Source organism: Lissotriton helveticus, chromosome 6, assembly GCF_964261635.1.
Source record: "Lissotriton helveticus chromosome 6, aLisHel1.1, whole genome shotgun sequence".
Classification (NCBI taxonomy): Eukaryota; Metazoa; Chordata; class Amphibia; order Caudata; family Salamandridae; genus Lissotriton; species Lissotriton helveticus.
Genome location: NC_136067.1, coordinates 9,994,714 through 10,021,328, shown reverse-complemented (window position 1 = coordinate 10,021,328; position 26,615 = coordinate 9,994,714). Strand labels below are relative to the sequence as shown.

The 26,615-nt window shown below is 53.1% G+C and overlaps 1 protein-coding gene across 1 annotated transcript in view; it reads right to left on the bottom strand.

The window, feature by feature from the left end:
• PTK7 (protein tyrosine kinase 7 (inactive)) overlaps positions 1-22,535 on the bottom strand; it is a 428,597-nt gene extending 406,062 nt beyond the window's left edge. The window contains exon 1 of the mRNA XM_078647273.1: positions 22,393-22,535. Coding sequence (XP_078503399.1) covers positions 22,393-22,441 — 49 coding nt within the window. The 5' untranslated portion in view covers positions 22,442-22,535. The remainder of the gene's footprint in view (positions 1-22,392) is intronic.
• Positions 22,536-26,615: the final 4,080 nt, after the last annotated feature.

Here is a 26,615-nt window from a genome sequence, read left to right as displayed (position 1 = left end):
GTGCAGTACCGCAAGCTGCTCTAGAGGTCCCTAGTGAGTAAGGCACCAGCACTGCATGTCTAGGTGCAGTACCTCAAGCTGCTCCTAGAGGTCCCTAGTGAGCAAAGCACCAGCACTGCATGTCTCGGTGCAGTACCACAAGCTGCTCCTAGAGGTCCCTCGTGAGCAAGGCACCAGCACTGCATGTCTCGGTGCAGTACCACAAGCTGCTCCTAGAGGTCCCTAGAGAGCAAGGCACCAGCATCGCATGTCTCGGTGCAGTATCGCAAGCTGCTCCTAGAGGTCCCTAGTGAGCAAGGCACCAGCACTGCATGTCTCGGTGCAGTACCGCAAGCTGCTCCTAGAGGTCCCTAGTGAGCAAGGCACCAGCACTGCATGTCTAGGTGCAGTACCGCAAGCTGCTCCTATTGGTCCCTGGTGAGCAAGGCACCAGTACTGCATGTCTCGGTGCAGTACCACAAGCTGCTCTAGAGGTCCCTAGTGAGCAAGGCACCAGCACTGCATGTCTCGGTGCAGTACCGCAAGCTGCTCCTAGAGGTCCCTAGTGAGCAAGGCACCAGCACTGCATGTCTCAGTGCAGTACCGCAAGCTGCTCCTAGAGGTCCCTAGTGAGCAAGGCACCAGCACTGCATGTCTGGGTGCAGTACCGCAAGCTGCTCCTAGAGGTCCCTAGTGAGCAAGGCACCAGCACTGCATGTCTCGGTGCAGTACCACAAGCTGCTCCTAGAGGTCCCTAGTGAGCAAAGCACCAGCACTGCATGTCTCGGTGCAGTACCACAAGCTGCTCCTAGAGGTCCCTCGTGAGCAAGGCACCAGCACTGCATGTCTAGGTGCAGTACCGCAAGCTGCTCCTAGAGGTCCCTAGTGAGCAAGGCACCAGCACTGCATGTCTCGGTGCAGTACCACAAGCTGCTCCTAGAGGTCCCTAGTGAGCAAGGCACCAGCACTGCATGTCTAGGTGCAGTACCGCAAGCTGCTCCTAGCGGTCCCTAGTGAGCAAGGCACCAGCACTGCATGTCTAGGTGCAGTACCGCAAGCTGCTCCTAGAGGTCCCTAGTGAGCAAGGCACCAGTACTGCATGGCTCGGTGCAGTACCGCAAGCTGCTCTAGAGGTCCCTAGTGAGCAAGGCACCAGCACTGCATGTCTAGGTGCAGTACCGCAAGCTGCTCTAGAGGTCCCTAGTGAGCAAGGCACCAGCACTGCATGTCTAGGTGCAGTACCGCAAGCTGCACCTAGAGGTCCCTAGTGAGCAAGGCACCAGTACTGCATGTCTCGGTGCAGTACCACAACTTGCTCCTAGAGGTCCCTAGTGAGCAAGGCACCAGCACTGCATGTCTAGGTGCAGTACCGCAAGCTGCTCCTAGCGGTCCCTAGTGAGCAAGGCACCAGCACTGCATGTCTAGGTGCAGTACCGCAAGCTGCTCCTAGAGGTCCCTAGTGAGCAAGGCACCAGTACTGCATGTCTCGGTGCAGTACCACAAGCTGCTCCTAGAGGTCCCTAGTGAGCAAGGCACCAGTACTGCATGTCTCGGTGCAGTACCGCAAGCTGCTCCTAGAGGTCCCTAGTGAGCAAGGCACCTGCACTGCATGTCTGGGTGCAGTACGGCAAGCTGCTCCTAGAGGGCCTAGTGAGCAAGGCACGAGCACTGCTTGTCTAGGTGCAGTAACGCAAGCTGCTCCTAGAGGTCCCTAGTGAGCAAGGCACCAGCACTGCATGTCTCGGTGCAGTACCACAAGCTGCTCCGAGAGGTCCCTAGTACACAAGGCACCAGCACTGCATGTCTGGGTGCAGTACCACAAGCTGCTCCTAGAGGCCCTGAGTGAGCAGGCACCAGCACTGAATGTCTCGGTGCAGTACCGCAAGCTGCTCCTAGAGGTCCCTAGTGAGCAAGGCACCAGCACTGCATGTCTCGGTGCAGTACCGCAAGCTGCTCTAGAGGTCCCTAGTGAGCAAGGCACCAGCACTGCATGTCTAGGTGCAGTACCGCAAGCTGCTCCTAGAGGTCCCTAGTGAGCAAGGCACCAGCACTGCATGTCTCGGTGCAGTACCGCAAGCTGCTCCTAGAGGTCCCTAGTGAGCAAGGCACAGCACTGCATGTCTAGGTGCAGTACCACAAGCTGCACCTAGAGGTCCCTAGTGAGCAAGGCACAGCACTGCATGTCTAGGTGCAGTACCACAAGCTGCTCTAGAGGTCCCTAGTGAGCAAGGCACCAGCACTGCATGTCTCAGTGCAGTACCGCAAGCTGCTCCTAGAGGTCCCTAGTGAGCAAGGCACCAGCACTGCATGTCTCAGTGCAGTACCGCAAGCTGCTCCTAGAGGTCCCTAGTGAGCAAGGCACCAGCACTGCATGTCTAGGTGCAGTACCACAAGCTGCTCCTAGCGGTCCCTAGTGAGCAAGGCACCAGCACTGCATGTCTAGGTGCAGTACCGCAAGCTGCTCCTAGAGGTCCCTAGTGAGCAAGGCACCAGCACTGCATGTCTAGGTGCAGTACCGCAAGCTGCTCCTAGAGGTCCCTAGTGAGCAAGGCACCAGCACTGCATGTCTAGGTGCAGTACCGCAAGCTGCTCTAGAGGTCCCTAGTGAGCAAGGCACCAGCACTGCATGTCTCGGTGCAGTACCACAAGCTGCTCCTAGAGGTCCCTAGTGAGCAAGGCACCAGCACTGCATGTCTAGGTGCAGTACCGCAAGCTGCTCTAGAGGTCCCTAGTGAGCAAGGCACCAGCACTGCATGTCTAGGTGCAGTACCGCAAGCTGCTCTAGAGGTCCCTAGTGAGCAAGGCACCAGCACTGCATGTCTAGGTGCAGTACCGCAAGCTGCTCTAGAGGTCCCTAGTGAGCAAGGCACCAGCACTGCATGTCTAGGTGCAGTACCGCAAGCTGCTCCTAGAGGTCCCTAGTGAGCAAGGCACCAGCACTGCATGTCTAGGTGCAGTACCGCAAGCTGCTCCTAGAGGTCCCTAATAAGCAAGGCACCAGCACTGCATGTCTAGGTGCAGTACCGCAAGCTGCTCCTAGAGGTCCCTAGTGAGCAAGGCACCAGCGCTGCTTGCCTACGTGCAGTCCCACAAGCTGCTCCTAGAGGTCCCTAGTACACAAGGCACCAGCACTGCATGTCTCGGTGCAGTACCACAAGCTGCTCCGAGAGGTCCCTAGTACACAAGGCACCAGCACTGCATGTCTGGGTGCAGTACCGCAAGCTGCTCCTAGAGGTCCCTAGTGAGCAAGGCACCAGCACTGCATGTCTCGGTGCAGTACCGCAAGCTGCTCCTAGAGGTCCCTAGTGATCAAGGCACCAGCACTGCTTGTCTAGGTGCAGTACCGTAAGCTACTCCTAGAGGTCCCTAGTGAGCAAGGCACCAGCACTGCATGTATCTGTGCAGTACCGCAAGCTGCTCTCAGAGGTCCCTAGTGAGCAAGGCACCAGCACTGCATGTCTAGGTGCAGTACCACAAGCTGCTCCTAGAGGTCCCTAATAAGCAAGGCACCAGCACTGCATGTCTGGGTGCAGTACCGCAAGCTGCTCCTAGAGGTCCCTAGTGAGCAAGGCACCAGCACTGCATGTCTAGGTGCAGTACCGCAAGCTGCTCCTAGAGGTCCCTAGTGAGCAAGGCACCAGCACTGCATGTCTAGGTGCAGTACCGCAAGCTGCTCTAGAGGTCCCTTGAACAAGGCACCTGCACTGCATGTCTCAGTGCAGTACCACAAGCTGCTCCTAGAGGTCCCTAGTGAGCAAGGCACCAGCACTGCTTGTCTCAGTGCAGTACCACAAGCTGCTCCTAGAGGTCCCTAATAAGCAAGGCACCAGCACTGCATGTCTGGGTGCAGTACCGCAAGCTGCTCTAGAGGTCCCTAGTGAGCAAGGCACCAGCACTGCATGTCTCGGTGCAGTACCGCAAGCTGCTCCTAGAGGTCCCTAGTGAGCAAGGCACCAGCACTGCATGTCTAGGTGCAGTACCGCAAGCTGCTCCTAGAGGTCCCTAGTGAGCAAGGCACCAGCACTGCATGTCTCGGTGCAGTACCGCAAGCTGCTCCTAGAGGTCCCTAGTGAGCAAGGCACCAGCACTGCATGTCTAGGTGCAGTACCGCAAGCTGCTCCTAGAGGTCCCTGGTGAGCAAGGCACCAGCACTGCATGTCTAGGTGCAGTACCGCAAGCTGCTCCTAGAGGTCCCTAGTGAGCAAGGCACCAGCACTGCATGTCTAGGTGCAGTACCGCAAGCTGCTCCTAGAGGTCCCCAGTGAGCAAGGCACCAGCACTGCATGTCTAGGTGCAGTACCGCAAGCTGCACCTAGAGGTCCCTAGTGAGCAAGGCACCAGTACTGCATGTCTAGGTGCAGTACCGCAAGCTGCTCCTAGAGGTCCCTAGTGAGCAAGGCACCAGCACTGCATGTCTCGGTGCAGTACCGCAAGCTGCTCCTAGAGGTCCCTAGTGAGCAAGGCACCAGCACTGCATGTCTAGGTGCAGTACCACAAGCTGCTCCTAGAGGTCCCTAGTGAGCAAGGCACAGCACTGCATGTCTGGGTGCAGTACCGCAAGCTGCTCCTAGAGGTCCCTAATAAGCAAGGCACCAGCACTGCATGTCTGGGTGCAGTACCGCAAGCTGCTCCTAGAGGTCCCTAGTGAGCAAAGCACCAGCACTGCATGTCTAGGTGCAGTACCGCAAGCTGCTCCTAGAGGTCCCTAGTGAGCAAGGCACCAGCACTGCATGTCTCGGTGCAGTACCGCAAGCTGCTCTAGAGGTCCCTAGTGAGCAAGGCACCAGCACTGCATGTCTAGGTGCAGTACCACAAGCTGCTCCTAGAGGTCCCTAGTGAGCAAGGCACCAGCACTGCATGTCTAGATGCAGTACCGCAAGCTGCTCCTAGAGGTCCCTAGTGAGCAAGGCACCAGCACTGCATGTCTAGGTGCAGTACCACAAGCTGCTCCTAGAGGTCCCTAGTGAGCAAGGCACCAGCACTGCATGTCTTGATGCAGTACCGCAAGCTGCTCCTAGAGGTCCCTAGTGAGCAAGGCACAGCACTGCATGTCTCAGTGCAGTACCGCAAGCTGCACCTAGAGGTCCCTAGTGAGCAAGGCACCAGTACTGCATGTCTAGGTGCAGTACCACAAGCTGCTCCTAGAGGTCCCTAGTGAGCAAGGCACCAGCACTGCTTGTCTCAGTGCAGTACCACAAGCTGCTCCTAGAGGTCCCTAATAAGCAAGGCACCAGCACTGCATGTCTGGGTGCAGTACCGCAAGCTGCTCTAGAGGTCCCTAGTGAGCAAGGCACCAGCACTGCATGTCTCGGTGCAGTACCGCAAGCTGCTCCTAGAGGTCCCTAGTGAGCAAGGCACCAGCACTGCATGTCTAGGTGCAGTACCGCAAGCTGCTCCTAGAGGTCCCTAGTGAGCAAGGCACCAGCACTGCATGTCTCGGTGCAGTACCGCAAGCTGCTCCTAGAGGTCCCTAGTGAGCAAGGCACCAGCACTGCATGTCTAGGTGCAGTACCGCAAGCTGCTCCTAGAGGTCCCTGGTGAGCAAGGCACCAGCACTGCATGTCTAGGTGCAGTACCGCAAGCTGCTCCTAGAGGTCCCTAGTGAGCAAGGCACCAGCACTGCATGTCTAGGTGCAGTACCGCAAGCTGCTCCTAGAGGTCCCTAGTGAGCAAGGCACGAGCACTGCTTGTCTAGGTGCAGTAACGCAAGCTGCTCCTAGAGGTCCCCAGTGAGCAAGGCACCAGCACTGCATGTCTAGGTGCAGTACCGCAAGCTGCTCCTAGAGGTCCCTAGTGAGCAAGGCACCAGCACTGCATGTCTCGGTGCAGTACCGCAAGCTGCTCCTAGAGGTCCCTAGTGAGCAAGGCACCAGCACTGCATGTCTAGGTGCAGTACCACAAGCTGCTCCTAGAGGTCCCTAGTGAGCAAGGCACAGCACTGCATGTCTGGGTGCAGTACCGCAAGCTGCTCCTAGAGGTCCCTAATAAGCAAGGCACCAGCACTGCATGTCTGGGTGCAGTACCGCAAGCTGCTCCTAGAGGTCCCTAGTGAGCAAAGCACCAGCACTGCATGTCTAGGTGCAGTACCGCAAGCTGCTCCTAGAGGTCCCTAGTGAGCAAGGCACCAGCACTGCATGTCTCGGTGCAGTACCGCAAGCTGCTCTAGAGGTCCCTAGTGAGCAAGGCACCAGCACTGCATGTCTAGGTGCAGTACCACAAGCTGCTCCTAGAGGTCCCTAGTGAGCAAGGCACCAGCACTGCATGTCTAGATGCAGTACCGCAAGCTGCTCCTAGAGGTCCCTAGTGAGCAAGGCACCAGCACTGCATGTCTAGGTGCAGTACCACAAGCTGCTCCTAGAGGTCCCTAGTGAGCAAGGCACCAGCACTGCATGTCTTGATGCAGTACCGCAAGCTGCTCCTAGAGGTCCCTAGTGAGCAAGGCACAGCACTGCATGTCTCAGTGCAGTACCGCAAGCTGCACCTAGAGGTCCCTAGTGAGCAAGGCACCAGTACTGCATGTCTAGGTGCAGTACCACAAGTTGCTCCTAGAGGTCCCTAGTGAGCAAGGCACCAGCACTGCATGTCTAGGTGCAGTACCACAAGCTGCTCCTAGAGGTCCCTAGTGAGCAAAGCACCAGCACTGCATGTCTAGGTGCAGTACCGCAAGCTGCTCCTAGAGGTCCCTAGTGAGCAAGGCACCAGCACTGCATGTCTAGGTGCAGTACCGCAAGCTGCTCCTAGAGGTCCCTAGTGAGCAAGGCACCAGCACTGCATGTCTCGGTGCAGTACCGCAAGCTGCTCCTATTGGTCCCTGGTGAGCAAGGCACCAGCACTGCATGTCTGGGTGCAGTACCGCAAGCTGCTCCTAGCGGTCCCTAGTGAGCGAGGCACCAGCACTGCATGTCTCGGTGCAGTACCCCAAGCTGCTCCTAGAGGTCCCTAGTGAGCAAGGCACCAGCACTGCATGTCTCAGTGCAGTACCGCAAGCTGCTCCTAGAGGTCCCTAGTGAGCAAGGCACCAGTACTGCATGGCTCGGTGCAGTACCGCAAGCTGCTCCTAGAGGTCCCTAGTGAGCAAGGCACCAGCACTGCATGTCTAGGTGCAGTACCGCAAGCTGCTCCTAGCGGTCCCTAGTGAGCAAGGCACCAGCACTGCATGTCTAGGTGCAGTACCGCAAGCTGCTCCTAGAGGTCCCTAGTGAGCAAGGCACCAGCACTGCATGTCTAGGTGCAGTACCGCAAGCTGCTCCTAAAGGTCCCTAGTGAGCCAGGCACCAGCTCTGCATATCTCGGTGCAGTACCGCAAGCTGCTCCTAGAGGTCTCTAGTGAGTAAGGCTCCAGCACTGCATGTCTAGGTGCAGTACCACAAGCTGCTCCGAGAGGTCCCTAGTGAGCAAGGCACCAGCACTGCATGTCTCGGTGCAGTACCGCAAGCTGCTCTAGAGGTCCCTAGTGAGCAAGGCACCAGCACTGCATGTCTAGGTGCAGTACCACAAGCTGCTCCTAGAGGTCTCTAGTGAGCAAGGCACCAGCACTGCATGTCTAGGTGCAGTACCACAAGCTGCTCCTAGAGGTCCCTAGTGAGCAAGGCACCAGCACTGCATGTCTAGATGCAGTACCGCAAGCTGCTCCTAGAGGTCCCTAGTGAGCAAGGCACCAGCACTGCATGTCTAGGTGCAGTACCACAAGCTGCTCCGAGAGGTCCCTAGTAAGCAAGGCACCAGCACTGCATGTCTAGGTGCAGTACCACAAGCTGCTCCTAGAGGTCCCTAGTGAGCAAGGCACCAGCACTGCATGTCTAGGTGCAGTACCGCAAGCTGCTCCTAGAGGTCCCTAGTGAGCAAGGCACAGCACTGCATGTCTCAGTGCAGTACCGCAAGCTGCACCTAGAGGTCCCTAGTGAGCAAGGCACCAGTACTGCATGTCTAGGTGCAGTACCACAAGTTGCTCCTAGAGGTCCCTAGTGAGCAAGGCACCAGCACTGCATGTCTAGGTGCAGTACCGCAAGCTGCACCTAGAGGTCCCTAGTGAGCAAGGCACCAGCACTGCATGTCTAGGTGCAGTACCGCAAGCTGCTCCTATTGGTCCCTGGTGAGCAAGGCACCAGCACTGCATGTCTGGGTGCAGTACCGCAAGCTGCTCCTAGCGGTCCCTAGTGAGCGAGGCACCAGCACTGCATGTCTCGGTGCAGTACCCCAAGCTGCTCCTAGAGGTCCCTAGTGAGCAAGGCACCAGCACTGCATGTCTCAGTGCAGTACCGCAAGCTGCTCCTAGAGGTCCCTAGTGAGCAAGGCACCAGTACTGCATGGCTCGGTGCAGTACCGCAAGCTGCTCCTAGAGGTCCCTAGTGAGCAAGGCACCAGCACTGCATGTCTAGGTGCAGTACCGCAAGCTGCTCCTAGCGGTCCCTAGTGAGCAAGGCACCAGCACTGCATGTCTAGGTGCAGTACCGCAAGCTGCTCCTAGAGGTCCCTAGTGAGCAAGGCACCAGCACTGCATGTCTAGGTGCAGTACCGCAAGCTGCTCCTAAAGGTCCCTAGTGAGCCAGGCACCAGCTCTGCATATCTCGGTGCAGTACCGCAAGCTGCTCCTAGAGGTCTCTAGTGAGTAAGGCTCCAGCACTGCATGTCTAGGTGCAGTACCACAAGCTGCTCCGAGAGGTCCCTAGTGAGCAAGGCACCAGCACTGCATGTCTCGGTGCAGTACCGCAAGCTGCTCTAGAGGTCCCTAGTGAGCAAGGCACCAGCACTGCATGTCTAGGTGCAGTACCACAAGCTGCTCCTAGAGGTCTCTAGTGAGCAAGGCACCAGCACTGCATGTCTAGGTGCAGTACCACAAGCTGCTCCTAGAGGTCCCTAGTGAGCAAGGCACCAGCACTGCATGTCTAGATGCAGTACCGCAAGCTGCTCCTAGAGGTCCCTAGTGAGCAAGGCACCAGCACTGCATGTCTAGGTGCAGTACCACAAGCTGCTCCGAGAGGTCCCTAGTAAGCAAGGCACCAGCACTGCATGTCTAGGTGCAGTACCACAAGCTGCTCCTAGAGGTCCCTAGTGAGCAAGGCACCAGCACTGCATGTCTAGGTGCAGTACCGCAAGCTGCTCCTAGAGGTCCCTAGTGAGCAAGGCACAGCACTGCATGTCTCAGTGCAGTACCGCAAGCTGCACCTAGAGGCCCCTAGTGAGCAAGGCACCAGAACTGCATGTCTAGGTGCAGTACCACAAGTTGCTCCTAGAGGTCCCTAGTGAGCAAGGCACCAGCACTGCATGTCTAGGTGCAGTACCGCAAGCTGCACCTAGAGGTCCCTAGTGAGCAAGGCACCAGCACTGCATGTCTAGGTGCAGTACCGCAAGCTGCTCCTATTGGTCCCTGGTGAGCAAGGCACCAGCACTGCATGTCTGGGTGCAGTACCGCAAGCTGCTCCTAGAGGTCCCTAGTGAGCAAGGCACCAGCACTGCATGTCTCGGTGCAGTACCGCAAGCTGCTCCTATTGGTCCCTGGTGAGCAAGGCACCAGCACTGCATGTCTGGGTGCAGTACCGCAAGCTGCTCCTAGCGGTCCCTAGTGAGCGAGGCACCAGCACTGCATGTCTCGGTGCAGTACCCCAAGCTGCTCCTAGAGGTCCCTAGTGAGCAAGGCACCAGCACTGCATGTCTCAGTGCAGTACCGCAAGCTGCTCCTAGAGGTCCCTAGTGAGCAAGGCACCAGTACTGCATGGCTCGGTGCAGTACCGCAAGCTGCTCCTAGAGGTCCCTAGTGAGCAAGGCACCAGCACTGCATGTCTAGGTGCAGTACCGCAAGCTGCTCCTAGCGGTCCCTAGTGAGCAAGGCACCAGCACTGCATGTCTAGGTGCAGTACCGCGAGCTGCTCCTAGAGGTCCCTAGTGAGCAAGGCACCAGCACTGCATGTCTAGGTGCAGTACCGCAAGCTGCTCCTAAAGGTCCCTAGTGAGCCAGGCACCAGCTCTGCATATCTCAGTGCAGTACCGCAAGCTGCTCCTAGAGGTCTCTAGTGAGTAAGGCTCCAGCACTGCATGTCTAGGTGCAGTACCACAAGCTGCTCCGAGAGGTCCCTAGTGAGCAAGACACCAGCTCTGCATATCTCGGTGCAGTACCGCAAGCTGCTCCTAGAGGTCTCTAGTGAGCAAGGCACCAGCACTGCATGTCTAGGTGCAGTACCGTAAGCATCTCCTAGAGGTCCCTAGTGAGCGAGGCACCAGCACTGCATGTCTCTGTGCAGTACCGCAAGCTGCTCCTAGAGGTCTCTAGCGAGCAAGGCACCAGCACTGCATGTCTAGGTGCAGTACCGCAAGCTGCTCCTAGAGGTCCCCAGTGAGCAAGGCACCAGCACTGCATGTCTAGGTGCAGTACCGCAAGCTGCTCCTAGAGGTCCCTAGTGAGCAAGGCACCAGCACTGCATGTCTCGGTGCAGTACCGCAAGCTGCTCCTAGAGGTCCCTAGTGAGCAAGGCACCAGCACTGCATGTCTGGGTGCAGTACCGCAAGCTGCTCCTAGAGGTCCCTAATAAGCAAGGCACCAGCACTGCATGTCTCGGTGCAGTACCGCAAGCTGCTCCTAGAGGTCCCTAGTGAGCAAGGCACCAGCACTGCATGTCCAGGTGCAGTACCGTAAGCTGCTCCTAGAGGTCCCCAGTGAGCAAGGCACCAGCACTGCATGTCCAGGTGCAGTACCGTAAGCTGCTCCTAGAGGTCCCCAGTGAGCAAGGCACCAGCACTGCGTGTCTAGGTGCAGTACCGCAAGCTGCTCCTAGGGGTCCCTAGTGAGCAAGGCACCAGCACTGCATGTCTAGGTGCAGTACCGCAAGCTGCTCTAGAGGTCCCTAGTGAGCAAGGCACCTGCACTGCATGTCTAGGTGCAGTACCGCAAGCTGCTCCTAGTGGTCCCCAGTGAGCAAGGCACCAGCACTGCATGTCTCTGTGCTGTACCGCAAGCTGCTCCTAGAGGTCCCTAGTGAGCAAGGCACCAGCACTGCATGTCTAGATGAAGTACCACAAGCTGCTCCTAGAGGTCCCTTGAACAAGGCACCTGCACTGCATGTCTCAGTGCAGTACCACAAGCTGCTCCTAGAGGTCCCTAGTGAGCAAGGCACCAGCACTGCATGTCTAGGTGCAGTACCGCAAGCTGCTCCTAGAGGTCCCTAGTGAGCAAGGCACCAGCACTGCATGTCTCGGTGCAGTACCGCAAGCTGCTCTAGAGGTCCCTAGTGAGCAAGGCACCAGCACTGCATGTCTGGGTGCAGTACCGCAAGCTGCTCCTAGAGGTCCCTAATAAGCAAGGCACCAGCACTGCATGTCTCGGTGCAGTACCGCACGCTGCTCTTAGAGGTCCCTAGGGAGCAAGGCACCTGCACTGCATGTCTCAGTGCAGTACCACAAGCTGCTCCTAGAGGTCCCTAGTGAGCAAGGCACCAGCACTGCATGTCTCGGTGCAGTACCGCAAGCTGCTCTAGAGGTCCCTAGTGAGCAAGGCACCAGTACTGCATGTCTAGGTGCAGCACCGCAAGCTGCTCCTAGAGGTCTCTAGTGAACAAGACACCAGCACTGCATGTCTGGGTGCAGTACCACAAGCTGCTCCTAGAGGTCCCTAGTGAGCAAGGCACAGCACTGCATGTCTAGGTGCAGTACCGCAAGCTGCTCTAGAGGTCCCTAGTGAGCGAGGCACCAGCACTGCATGTCTGGGTGCAGTACCACAAGCTGCTCTAGAGGTCCCTAGTGAGCAAGGCACCAGCACTGCATGTCTCGGTGCAGTACCACAAGCTGCTCCTAGAGGTCCCTAGTGAGCAAGGCACCAGCACTGCATGTCTGGGTGCAGTACCACAAGCTGCTCCTAGAGGTCCCTAGTGAGCAAGGCACAGCACTGCATGTCTAGGTGCAGTACCGCAAGCTGCTCTAGAGGTCCCTAGTGAGCGAGGCACCAGCACTGCATGTCTGGGTGCAGTACCACAAGCTGCTCCTAGAGGTCCCTAGTGAGCAAGGCACCAGCACTGCATGTCTGGGTGCAGTACCACAAGCTGCTCCTAGAGGTCCCTAGTGAGCAAGGCACAGCACTGCATGTCCTGGGTGCAGTACCGCAAGCTGCTCCTAGAGGTCCCTAGTGAGCAAGGCACCAGCACTGCATGTCTGGGTGCAGTACCACAAGCTGCTCCTAGAGGTCCCTAGTGAGCAAGGCACAGCACTGCATGTCTGGGTGCAGTACCACAAGCTGCTCCTAGAGGTCCCTAGTGAGCAAGGCACAGCACTGCATGTCTGGGTGCAGTACCGCAAGCTGCTCCTATTGGTCCCTGGTGAGCAAGGCACCAGCACTGCATGTCTGGGTGCAGTACCACAAGCTGCACCTAGAGGTCCCTAGTGAGCAAGGCACCAGCACTGCATGTCTAGGTGCAGTTCCGCAAGCTGCTCTAGAGGTCCCTAGTGAGCAAGGCACCAGCACTGCATGTCTCGGTGCAGTACCGCAAGCTGCTCCTAGAGGTCCCTAGTGAGCAAGGCACCAGAACTGCATGTCTCGGTGCAGTACCACAAGCTGCTCCTAGAGGTCCCTAGTGAGCAAGGCACCAGCACTGCATGTCCAGGTGCAGTACCACAAGCTGCTCCTTGAGGTCCCTAGTGAGCAAGGCACCAGCACTGCATGTCTCGGTGCAGTACCGCAAGCTGCTCTAGAGGTCCCTAGTGAGCAAGGCACCAGCACTGCATGTCTAGGTGCAGTACCGCAAGCTGCTCTAGAGGTCCCCAGTGAGCAAGGCACCAGCACTGCATGTCTAGGTGCAGTACCACAAGCTGCTCCTAGAGGTCCCTAGTGAGCAAGGCACCAGCACTGCATGTCTCGGTGCAGTACCACAAGCTGCTCCTAGAGGTCCCTAGTGAGCAAGGTACCAGCACTGCATGTCTAGGTGCAGTACCGCAAGCTGCTCCTAGAGGTCCCTAGTGAGCAAGGCACCAGCACTGCATGTCTAGGTGCAGTACCGCAAGCTGCTCCTAGAGGTCCGTAGTGAGCAAGGCACCAGCACTGCATGTCTAGGTGCAGTACCGCAAGCTGCTCCTAGAGGTCCCTAGTGAGCAAGGCACCAGCACTGCATGTCTAGGTGCAGTACCGCAAGCTGCTCCTAGAGGTCCGTAGTGAGCAAGGCACCAGCACTGCATGTCTAGGTGCAGTACCGCAAGCTGCTCCTAGAGGTCCCTAGTGAGCAAGGCACCAGCACTGCATGTCTAGGTGCAGTACCGCAAGCTGCACCTAGAGGTCCCTAGTGAGCAAGGCACCAGCACTGCTTGTCTAGGTGCAGTACCACAAGCTGCTCCTAGAGGTCCCTAGTGAGCAAGGCACCAGCACTGCATGTCTAGGTGCAGTACCGCAAGCTGCTCCTAGAGGTCCCCAGTGAGCAAGGCACCAGCACTGCATGTCTAGATGCAGTACCACAAGCTGCTCCTAGAGGTCCCTAGTGAGCAAGGCACCAGCACTGCATGTCTCGGTGCAGTACCGTAAGCTGCTCCTAGAGGTCCCTAGTGAGCAAGGCACCAGCACTGCATGGCTCGGTGCAGTACCGCAAGCTGCTCCTAGAGGTCACTAGTGAGCAAGGCACCAGCACTGCATGTCTAGGTGCAGTACCGCAAGCTGCTCCTAGAGGTCCCTAATAAGCAAGGCACCAGCACTGCATGTCTCGGTGCAGTACCGCAAGCTGCTCCTAGAGGTCCGTAGTGAGCAAGGCACCAGCACTGCATGTCTAGGTGCAGTACCGCAAGCTGCTCCTAGAGGTCCCTAGTGAGCAAGGCACCAGCACTGCATGTCTAGGTGCAGTACCACAAGCTGCTCTAGAGGTCCCTAGTGAGCAAGGCACCAGCACTGCATGTCTCAGTGCAGTACTGCAAGCTGCTCCTAGAGGTCCGTAGTGAGCAAGGCACCAGCACTGCATGTCTAGGTGCAGTACCGCAAGCTGCTCCTAGAGGTCCGTAGTGAGCAAGGCACCAGCACTGCATGTCTAGGTGCAGTACCGCAAGCTGCTCCTAGAGGTCCCTAGTGAGCAAGGCACCAGCACTGCATGTCTCGGTGCAGTACCGCAAGCTGCTCCTAGAGGTCCCTAGTGAGCAAGGCACCAGTACTGCATGGCTCGGTGCAGTACCGCAAGCTGCTCCTAGAGGTCCCTAGTGAGCAAGGCACCAGCACTGCATGTCTAGGTGCAGTACCACAAGCTGCTCCGAGAGGTCCCTAGTGAGCAAGGCACGAGCACTGCTTGTCTAGGTGCAGTAACGCAAGCTGCTCCTAGAGGTCCCTAGTGAGCGAGGCACCAGCACTGCATGTCTTGGTGCAGTACCGCAAGCTGCTCCTAGAGGTCCCTAGTGAGCAAGGCACCAGCACTGCATGTCTAGGTGCAGTACCGCAAGCTGCTCCGAGAGGTCCCTTATAAGCAAGGCACCAGCACTGCATGTCTCGGTGCAGTACCGCAAGCTGCTCTAGAGGTCCCTAGTGAGCAAGGCACCAGCACTGCATGTCTAGGTGCAGTACCGCAAGCTGCTCCTAGAGGTCCCTAATAAGCAAGGCACCAGCACTGCATGTCTCGGTGCAGTACCCCAAGCTGCTCCTAGAGGTCCCTAGTGAGCAAGGCACCAGCACTGCATGTCTCGGTGCAGTACCGCAAGCTGCTCCTAGAGGTCCCTAGTGAGCAAGGCACCAGCACTGCATGTCTAGGTGCAGCACCACAAGCTGCTCCTAGAGGTCCGTAGTGAGCAAGGCACCAGCACTGCATGTCTAGGTGCAGTACCGCAAGCTGCTCCTAGAGGTCCGTAGTGAGCAAGGCACCAGCACTGCATGTCTAGGTGCAGTACCGCAAGCTGCTCCTAGAGGTCCCTAGTGAGCAAGGCACCAGCACTGCATGTCTCGGTGCAGTACCGCAAGCTGCTCCTAGAGGTCCCTAGTGAGCAAGGCACCAGCACTGCATGTCTGGGTGCAGTACCTCAAGCTGCTCCTAGAGGTCCCTAGTGAGCAAGGCACCAGCACTGCATGTCTGGGTGCAGTACCACAAGCTGCTCCGAGAGGTCCCTAGTGAGCAAGGCACCAGCACTGCATGTCTATGTGCAGTACCGCAAGCTGCTCCTAGAGGTCCCTAATGAGCAAAGCACCAGCACTGCATGTCTATGTGCAGTACCGCAAGCTGCTCCTAGAGGTCCCTAATGAGCAAGGCACCAGCACTGCATGTCTAGGTGCAGTACCGCAAGCTGCTCCTAGAGGTCCCTAATGAGCAAGGCACCAGCACTGCATGTCTAGGTGCAGTACCGCAAGCTGCTCCTAGAGGTCCCTAGTGAGCAAGGCACCAGCACTGCATGTCTAGGTGCAGTACCACAAGCTACTCCTAGAGGTCCCTAGTGAGCAAGGCACCAGCACTGCTTGTCTAGGTGCAGTACCGCAAGCTGCTCCTAGAGGTCCCTAGTGAGCAAGGCACCAGCACTGCATGTCTAGGTGCAGTACCGCAAGCTGCTCCTAGAGGTCCCTAGTGAGCAAGGCACCAGCACTGCATGTCTAGGTGCAGTACCGCAAGCTGCTCCTAGAGGTCCCTAGTGAGCAAGGCACCAGCACTGCATGTCTAGGTGCAGTACCACAAGCTGCTCTAGAGGTCCCTAGTGAGCAAGGCACCAGCACTGCATGTCTGGGTGCAGTACCACAAGCTGCTCCTAGAGGTCCTTAGTGAGCAAGGCACCAGCACTGCATGTCTAGGTGCAGTACCGCAAGCTGCGCCTAGAGTTCTCTAGTGAACCTGATAAACTTTGAAGATATGCTAAATCCACCCTACTCATAATGCATTGCATGCGAGACAGAACCACAGTACATTCAATATATACAGTTAGTAGCTTTGAAATGTGACAAAATAATTAATTCTGGATTAGGTTGTACTCTATGTGGCTCGGAGGAAGGGAAATTTATAGAAGGTCCAATATAAATGTGAGATGTGCTAGCGAGTAAAGTAACCACTGCCAACCTTGTTTAAAGCCTTTAAGAAAATAGTGCCTTGAGGTTGTAATTAAAACCTACACATGTAATAGGGGATGTCCGCATGGGAGGTTACAAAAAGAGACAGGGAGGTACTTAGGAGGGACTACAAAGCCTAATAACCAATGAAAAGCCACCATTTACAAAAGACAGGAGCCAAATAAAAAGATGGGCGGGAAGTAGGTGGAGCTTTATGGACATATCCTGAATGCAGCATGTCTCGAAGAGACAGCGCAAGCGCTGCCTAGGTGAGACCTAATAAAACAATTGCCTGGGATCACACAATTTTGTTAAGTGGGGAAGCCAGTATTAACCTCAGGTATTCTGGGTCACACTGCGCCCTTCAGACCCATACTAATGGGTCACAATCGTTATCACCGGGGCCCGTCTGAGCGAGTCACCACAACAAGCCTGATGCTCCCCGATCTGAAGCCAGGCGTCCCCTCTCCTGATGCAGACACCCGAGGGAGCAAGTTGTGTGACAGACACCCAGAGGGCAGACTACTGTCATTATTTTCAAGGTAGGCTTACCCTGCCCCAAGTGGAGCAGATAACAACTAATAGCCCCTAGAACCGATTGCGGTCTCAGCACCTAACTATAAAAGAAACATAACCCAGCAGCAGGCGTGCTGCCCAGAAGCTGCCGCCACAAACATGTGGAAGAAATTTAGCACCTGGACATTAAATGTGCTTGAGGGGGCGCATGTAACCACAGAGCGCACACCACACACAGGGAAGTTTCCAGGAAATTGGTTTTACTGGACCCCGGGAGCAGCCAGCAGCCTCCAGCATGGACCATGGATGGGAAATGGAGCCAGGGGTGTACAGCGGCTGGGCGACAACGGGGTGCCCAGAGCTCGGGGTGAGGGCATGGGCCTTCCCGGGGCCTGACGGAGGGCCAAGATGAGCCCAAGGGGCAGGGTCCATCAATTAGGGGCTCTCCACCGACTGCCAGGGGATGACGCACTGCACCAAAGGGGCCCTGCTGGGGGCAGCGGGCACACTGCACCAAAGGGCAGTAGTAAATATTTATTTGTTGATTACTTAAAATCATTACAATCAGCAAAGAACATATACAAAATAACATTAGATTAAAAAATATGCAGCTACAGTGTACATTTATATCCAAGCAAAAATCTAAAACTCAGCCCTAACAGTTTATTTGACTGCAAATGATCAGCATGCAAAAATAAAGTGCATTGTGTCAGCAGCTATAATTTACAGTATACAATACATTACTCTAAGAAAGACTTTATAACAATGTAAACTGTGAAGGTAAAAAACGCCCAATAAAATAACATTTAAGACAGCTTTAGCAATAAAGTGCAATTGTGCTAGTAAACTTTTAGCAGCAGAAACTAAAGTGCCTTGTGCTAGCAGCTAAAGTTGTCAATATACCAAAAAACTTTAGAATAGTTAAACATACATAAAAAACAAACAACCATAGTAGAATTGCATTAGGAACGACGTTAGCAATAAAGTACATTTGTAGTAATAGACTTTAGCAACAAAAATAAACTGCTTAGTGCTGGCAACTTTGATTTATAATATACCACACATCAGTCTAAAAGGTACTTTATAACAATGTAAGCAGAGACAAGGAAGAAGAAGTCGTAATAGAATACAATTGTTCAACCCTCGGAAATGGTGAGTGTTTCCGCTAAGCAGACTAACTGTTTTAAATTTAAAGGGTGCCAACACTATCCCTAAAACCATTTAATAGCAGTATATCAAACAGCAACAGTACACTTGGGCTATCAAACTCTAACGACTACGGTTTAAAGACCGTGCACAACCCAGGATATACATTGCAGCATTTTAAATAATTTTCTTATCGTAAATATCTTCACTTCAATTGTCAATATTGCAAAGTTTCTTTTCAGCTATAAAAATAAACTGAACAAATCGGGAAATAAGACGGTGGTGGCTCCATTTAGACATAAGATTATGGCGTTGCAACAAGATCTTAGCCCCAATTCATTAAAAATAGACTTTAATATAGTTTTCCGCTGTTATAACAATTTGGGGCATAAAGTTACTATATGCACTAAGGTTTCCTCACAAGAACCACATAACCTACACAATTTAGAGGGCCACTTGTTTTCCCATTTTGGTATTCCGTCTTTAGTCGGATATCTCCCGAACTATAGTAGCATAAATTTGTTCTTAATTAAGGATTTTAAATGTAACAGCAAATATGGTTGGGGAGCCAGTTTACCAAAGGAATTTGCAATTGACCATAAGTGTTTTTTTTCCTAAGTTCATCTTTATCTATTATACTCTACAATAAAATAGCTGATTGGTTAATTGATTTTTTATAAACCACTTAACTCCTAAACTACTACACAGACCAATGCACTGCTACCCTTTCCTAGCTACACAGATGGCTACATCACCCTTACTGCTGCACAGACCAATGCACTGCTATCTTTCCTAGGAAGATGGCTGCATCAGCTTTACTGCTGCACAGACCAATGTACTGATACCTTTAGCAGCTATTAGATGGCTGCATCATCCTTACTGCTACACAGACCAATGCACTGCTACCTTTCCTAGCTATGCAGATGGCTGTGTCCTCCTCACTGCTACACAGACCAATGTACCAATACCTTTAGTAGCTATGCAGATGGCTGTGTCATCCTTACTGCTACACAGACCGATGTACGGATACCTTTTCTGGCGTACGCAGATGGCTGCGTCATCCTCACTACTACACAGACCAATGAACTGATACCTTTCCTAGCTAAGAAGAAGCTGTGTACACCTACGATGCAGTGACTGGGGCTGCTGCAAAATCTCTGCCCGAACTGCACAGAAGTACAGGGGATGTGCCCGCTTACAATGCACTGCACAGAGTACAGGGCCTATGTAAACTTACAATGCAGCGAGAGTGGCTACTGCACATGCACTAAACAACCTGCACAGAGTATATGGGCTGTGTATGCTTACAATGCAGTGACTGTGGGATGGTGCTGTTGCAACGTAGTGTACAGCCCGCTCCGAGCCCAATGCGCAGGAGTGGCACAAGAAGCTACACTTGAAATAACACGTGTGTGATAAATGTACATTGCAAACCCAATCAAAAGGTGGTGGAGCATTGTATAGTGTCAAAGGCAGAGATACGGTCAACAAGTGATCGGAGGGGGAGCTGGGAAGTGGATGGAAGTTGGTTACTCTGTTGTAGTGTTCCTAAATTGGAGCAGTGTTGTGGGGTGTGCGGGTCATAATGCATGCGTTACACCATTTACTTATCCCTACATGCTGAAGATTTATGATCCCTACATCCCATGGCAGAGATACTCAAAGTGCGCCCCCCTTGACCTTTACATACGCCCCCCCGCCCCTCCAGTGAACAGCAGCACAAGCAGCTATGCACTAATATTCAGAAAAAAAATGTTGAACAGGCAAGCATTTATTAACCTGCAAATAAATTGCCCATGTATTTAACATTTTTTTAGACCTCCATGGACCCACTCAGACCCACTACCACCACGCTGCCGGCATCACTGCGGCCCTTTGTCACACCACAGACAGTACTTTGTGGCCCCTGGGCAAATGTTTGCAAGTACCCATGTTGTATGAGATCTTGGTTCATAGACCCTCTAGCAGACACTTTTACACAATATTCAAGTCACAGCAACAAATACAGCCTTAGGATGTGTTCTGAACAACTTCATGCATATCACAGTTCAGTGTCCAACTTCTGCATAACAAAAACATACACTGGGAGCTTATTTATAAAAGATTTTAATAAACGTGCTTGCCACATAAATAACTACTCGTTGAAGTTTGGATCAAACAAGAAAGTGTAAAGTACACCAGTGACCTCTTCAATGACATATGAGCCTCTGACTGGAACAACAAATATAGGTGCAACTTTCTGCGCCTAGCCATTGGCACAGCATTTTCATGTGCATTTGCATCATTTTCTTTCATTTATGTAACTTTCTCCACAATTTATTGAACAGATTTTTGCAAGCCTCTTTTTAAACTTCTTTCTTGCTCGTAAACATTCTCATCCTCATGCAAGGTATCGCAATTTTCCAGGTTTCTAATGCTCAAGTTCGGCCATCCGAGCCTTTCATCAGCCTCTGACTGGAACCACATATCCCAGAGCCCAATCTGAGCATCTTCAAGCAGCGTTTAATCCAAATGAGAGCCCCTCCAACTCCGCAACCTCTACAATGAAGCAGGGCCCAAACACTATGTACTTCAATATCACCTGGGAGTGTCATATAGGGCCATACATCACCTTCAAGGCACTTTTTTATTTAATGCATTTTTATATAGCGCGGACTTTACCCAAAGCTGTCATAGCGCTTCACAATAGAACTAAGTATGTTACATGAGGAGAATATTACAAATGTACATGTTGCAGAAACAAACGAGAAACAATAACAGGTAAAATAAAATAATAGATGGCACTTGACGATCTCAAAATACAAAAACCGCACAAACACACAGCCACCCCCTGCACTCGGTGAGACATGAGTGTCAGACGGCTCCTGATGAGGAGGATTGTGTCAGCAGCAGGGCAAGCACTCAATCTCTGTAGTAATCTGGACAACAAACCAACATTCCACTCAGAACACTCACACAGGCTGAGCAGCAAAGGGACAAGTCAACATAAGAGATAGATAGTAATAGGAGAATACTACAATCTCACAGCCCACCCTAGAGACTGGAGATGCTGCACCCCTCCCACACCGAGGGACACAGTTCAGGGTCTCAGACCCTCTAGGCGCCTCCTCACCACTCTCCGTGGGTCTGGATACATCATCTGGGGTACACTCCTTCCATGGCATACTCCTACCTGGGCAATCATGACATATGTCAAAGTGGACAGACCCTCCCCTACCAGCAGTCACCCCTACACATACACTACATACCCCATTGAGTACAGACCCCCACGCCACACTTCCCCCGAGTATACTCCATGGTGTGGACTCTGCCCACATGTTCTCCTTTTCACTCCAAGTAACTGACTAATACCCACCACTGAAATTACATCATATTTCACCATATTAATTCACCACTAATCCTTTGTAGGCTTCCTGAATAGCGTGCGTCAACAAGCGTTATATAAATACAAACCTTTGTCATCCTCTATCATTCTGCTATCATTCCAAATAACTGACTAACCTATCCACCACTTAAAATGTACTTGCATGTTTCACTATACTAATTCAACACTAATCCTCTATGGGTCCCGGAGTAGCGTGCGACTCGCTGAAAAAGTGCTTCGACGCCTCGTCAGGGGTAGTAAGCGCTATATAAATGCAATTACAATACAACTTCCTACATCCCAACCTGCCCGCTTCCTGGCCATGGCAGTGCCAGTCACTGCACAGCTTTTGGATGCCCCCTCTGCCCAGGGCACACGCCTCTGCCTACTGACTGCACTGCCCTCCCCTGTGCATGGACCCACTGGGCAGATCCAGCCCCATCCTCTGCAGAGCCCCTGCTACAGAAGGCAGGGGCCCCCTGCAGCGCCTTCTCCCCTGCACACTGAGGTGGTGCCAGCCTCAGTGTCTCTCTGATGCCTCCTTCTTATCTTATCTTAATGGGCTCTTATATAGCGCACTGACACCATAGGTTTCCTTCAGACCCCCTGCATCACCCTCCCTGGGCACAATGGTATAGTGCCACACTCAATGTCTCATTGGTGCCCCTCTGCTGACCCCATGCACACTGTGCTGGTGCCAGCCTCAGTGTCTCTCTGATGCCTCCTTCTTATCTTATCTTAATGGGCTCTTATATAGCGCACTGACACCATAGGTTTCCTTCAGACCCCCTGCATCACCCTCCCTGGGCACAATGGTATAGTGCCACACTCAATGTCTCATTGGTGCCCCTCTGCTGACCCCATGCACACTGTGCTGGTGCCAGCCTCAGTGTCTCTCTGATGCCTCCTTCAGATGCCATGCATCACCCCCCTGTGCACATTGGTGCAGTGCCAGCCTCAGAGTATCACTGATGCCTCCTGAATCACCAACTGCACACTGAGGTGGTGACAGCCTGTGTCTCCCTGATGCCTTCTGCAGACCCCATGCATCTCCCCCCCTGTGCACATTGCTCCCCCCTGTGCACATTGGTGCAGTGCCAGCCTCAGTGTCTCACTGGTGCCCCCTGCATCACCGCCTGCACCCTGTGCCTCATTGATGCCTCCTGCAGTCCCCCTGCCTGTGCACTGTGGTGGTGCCAGCCTCAGAGTCTCACTGGGCCCTTGCATCACCCCCCTCCACCCTGTGCTGGTGCCAGCCTGCCTCCCCGCAGACACCTGGGCACACTCTGCCCCTCTGTGCACCCATGGGGGGGGGGGAGGCCCCGCCCCCGGGTCAGAGCTGCCTCAGGCTCCGCCCCCGTGCTTCCGGGGGGGGGGGGCAGCCCCCTCCTCCCCGGGTCTCCCCACACTCACTCACCCAGCAGCAGGAGCCGCAGCGCCGCCCCCGGGCCCCTCCCGTGCTCCATGGCCGCCGCCGCCGCCGCCTCCGACCGTCCACCGCCACTAACTGCCAGCGGCCAGGCCAGCGCGCGCCCGGCCCCGCCCACGCCTGACGTGGGTGCTCCCAGCGTCCAATGAAGCGGAGGCCCTCCACGAAGCACGAGAACGCCCCCGCCAATGGCAGACTACACCGCTGTGACGTCGCACTCTAGGCGGAACTCCGTGCGCAAACTAGCAAAGACTCAGGAGCCCGCCCACTCCTTGCCACGCCTCCTAACACCGCGTCATACCGGAAGCTGCTTTGTATTCTATGGCAACTACCTCTGAGCGTCGACTTCAGAGCCCCGCCCCCAGGGCTCGAGAGCCTGACGCTACCTGAGACGAGCTGCGGGCCAGGAGACGTCACTGCCGCCGGGGTAGACATGGAGGAAGGACTCGGGCGGATGCCAGAGCCGCCGCCATCTTGCCACCTTCTCTGCTAGCGCCTCGAGGCCAGTGTTTTGTAAACATTAAAACCTTGGAAGCCTCCACTGACCCCGGCGTGACCCCACACTCCTCGCCCCACTCATCACTTCCAAGGGGTTCACGTTTAGAAAAGCCACAGTGGAGAAGAAACGCGGATGGAGGCTGCCTGCTGGGCTTGCCTGCCCAAACTAGGCGCTATAGAGGGTACACACTGACACTTGGGGGCAGATTTACAAGCCCTTTGCGCCTCTTTTACCCTGCCGTTGCGTCACTTTTGTGACGCAGCGGCGGCGCAAAAGATGCACCATGCTGCGGGTACTTACAACGTGACGCATCTGGGAGATGCATCACGTTGTAAAGCCCTGCGCCACCTGTAGGTGTTCCTGCGCAGTGGGGGTGTTCCGCCGCATGAACGCCTCCTAAAAGTGGCTGAGTGAAGTCACTTTTGGGCCCATACTGCGTCAAAACCCTGCACCTGCTTGAAGCAGGCGTAAAGATTGACGCAGCATTGTAAGAATAGGGCCCCCCCAGAGCATTGCTGGAGCTGCATCGAGCCTGCAATGCAACTCCAGCAATGCGCCGCTTTTACGGCACAGATGCGTCACACATCTGTGCCGTTTTTGCCCCTTGGTGGCGGAGGTATGGCGCACAATAACTGGCGCATCCCTGCTGAAATGCAGGGATGCGCCAGTTATTGTAAATATGCCCCTTGGAACCTTGAAGGAGTGTTAGGTGCGAGGAAGCTTAGCTGCCACTACCTGCATCTCTAAGACTAGGCAGTCTCCAGCCAGAACCAAGCCTGCGACAAGGGTGGCAACATTTCAGCAGAGGAAAGTGGGAGATTTAAACAAATAATGCAACCTATAGCTGGCATGTCTGGGTACAGTCTTCTTATTCTATGTCAGCCCACGGAGGTTTCACATTATGCTTCGCTTTCTTTACTGAAGCAAAATACAGCTTGCAATTAAACTTTAAACAGAACAACCCCAGAAGGACCGCAAAAAGAAGAAACTCCACTGGTAAGAAGAAGAAGTTGCTTTTATTTGATCCAGTGGGAGCTGCGCAGCTACCTTTTCTTTCTCCCTCTGCCAACCGTCCACTCTCCCCATTCTAGAACCCCCACAAGACTTCGCCTCGAGCTCGTGGACACGACTATGACCCAACACATCTTCCTTCCATACAGTGACAAAAACATAAAAACAAAACTGTTCAGGTTAACATTTGCAAAACTTTAATTTAGAAAACTTAGAAAACAGTGGTCCGGCACTCCATTTAGTGGTAAGAGTACCATCTGCCATCATCCAATTTCACAGCACTAATTGGTTCTCACCACAGACTTGAGTTCAGAGAATTTAGATTCTCCCTTGGGAAGAATCCTAGGACATTTTACTCTCACTCGGTCACCAATACATACTCTTAACTCTTTGGTTGAATATTTTTGTCCTGAGATTTAACCCTCTTACTAACTACCTCCTTTCTTTTTTCTTCAGGCAATTTAAACTCTCCCATCCACCTCCTCAACATTTTGGAAGAGGGAACACGTCCTCTCAACAAAATGAAGGGAGAAACTGCAGTATCAGCATTGGCAGCAGTGCACACTGCCCACAGCAATTTCTTCAACTCTTTCTTACAATTCAAACCACTTACAGTTGTACATTGTCCTTGATCACCCTATTGAACCTCTCCACAAGGCCATTGCTCCTAGGTTGATAACGCGAAGTTCTAGAGTGTTTTATGCCCATAAATTCCATAAACTCTTTCAATTGTGTAGACGTAAACTGACAGCCATTGTCGGAAAGTATCTCATCAGGAATACCTTCCCTTGCAAACAATGATTCAAGAAACTTAATGACACAAACAGCCGTGGGTGTCTTTACAACCGACTTCAGGCCAACGACTGTAGAAGTCTACAAGGACAATACCATACTCGGAAACACCATTCACGGACGAAGACATAGGACCTATGATGTCGATGGCAAGCTTGGACCAAGCTTTAGCGGGCATCTCAAGTGCGACTGGGTACAGTTACTTGTGACTTGTCACTAATTGCGCAAGGCATGCAATCCCTCAGAAAGTATTCTACCTCCCAGTCTAAACCAGGCCACCAGAAGTTCTCCCTGATTTTCCTTTTTATGGTACGCATGCCAATTTGACCCTCTTGAGCTAATGCAAGAACTTTATTGTGCATGGCCTCTGGGACCACAAGCAAAGAAGTTTGATACAATAATCCATTAACAATGGACAACGCATTAAAAACATGTTTGAACCTACCTAGAGAGTTGTCCCTTGAATAACTTCCAGGCCAACCTATATGCACCAGGTTCATGACTTTCTTGATTTTCCTCATCCGTCTCATAAGCACGCCCCCACTCCTGTTCTGTCAAAACACCATTGGAATTACACACAGTATGACAGATCATCTCAGTATCAGTGTCCCTTTCATCGTCCACACATTCCGTTTCTTCACAACTGGGTAAGCTAGAAAGACAATCTGCTAACAGATTTTTCTTACCAGGAACTTATTCAATGATGAAATTGTGCTCTAACAATCTATATTGCCACTTGGAAATCCTGGGGGTCACCTTGTTACCACCTTTTGTGGTAAAAGATTAACTAAAGGCTTGTGATCCACCCTCACTGTGAGTTTTGAACCCCATAAGTAATGTTTGAAATGGACAATGCCCCACCAGCAAGCTAATGCTTTGCTTTCTACAACCAAGTACGTGGCCTCTGAACCTTTCAATCGCCTGAACCCAAAAGCTATTACTTCATCTCTTCCTTCTCTGTGTTGCATAAGCAAAGCACCCAAACCTCTCTGACTGGCATCAGTCATGATAATAGTTTGATCTTTGTTATCAAAAGCATTTTAAGGGAATGGCATGTGCAATCTCTCCTTTAATTAGATTAAATTCTTCTGTACATTCATTATTCCACTTGAGCACAGAGTTCTTCTTAAGGAGACCCCTCATGTGGTAAGTGTTTGCAGCACAATTAGGCACACATCTTGCATAAAATCCAATGAGTCCCATGAAGGACCTCAACAGATCCTTGTCCTCAGGAGTGCTGAAATGATGTATCGCTTGGACTAAAGTGGTCTTGGGCTCCACCCCCTCAGCGGACAATTTGTAACCTAAATACTCCATGGTGGGCCTATTCAATTTGCATTTGTTGAGGCTCAGAGTGACTCCTTTACTTTCTAGAATTGACAACACAGGTTGCAGCCTTTCATTGTGTTGTTCTTGACTGGTACCAAAAACCAAAACGTCATCCTGAAAATACATCACCCCGGACAAACCCTTGAGTATGCTCTCCATAATTCTTTGAAACACTGCAGAAGCGGAAGCAAGTCCAAAGGGCATGCGTTTGAACTAGAATGAACTATCTGGGATGATGAAGGCTGTGTAATAATAATGTGGAGAATGTGGTTCTGCCTGGTACAGAGTTGATTCCTGGTATACTGAATAATGGCCAATAAAACAACAATACTCAAAACTTTTCAGCAATGATCAATAAAAGGAAAAGACCAAATGAATCACAAAATGAAAAACACACCAAAAATAAATCAAACAAAGTTTGCATTTAAGGATAGATCCATATATTTTTTACATTTTATGGTGTCGAGCTGACATAAGAAGGCTGTCAACGTTCATGAAGGTACAATTTGTTCCAACGGCGCAAGTGATATGGTGCAAAACGTGCGAAAAAAGTACTAAATGTGAACAAGATATATATAGT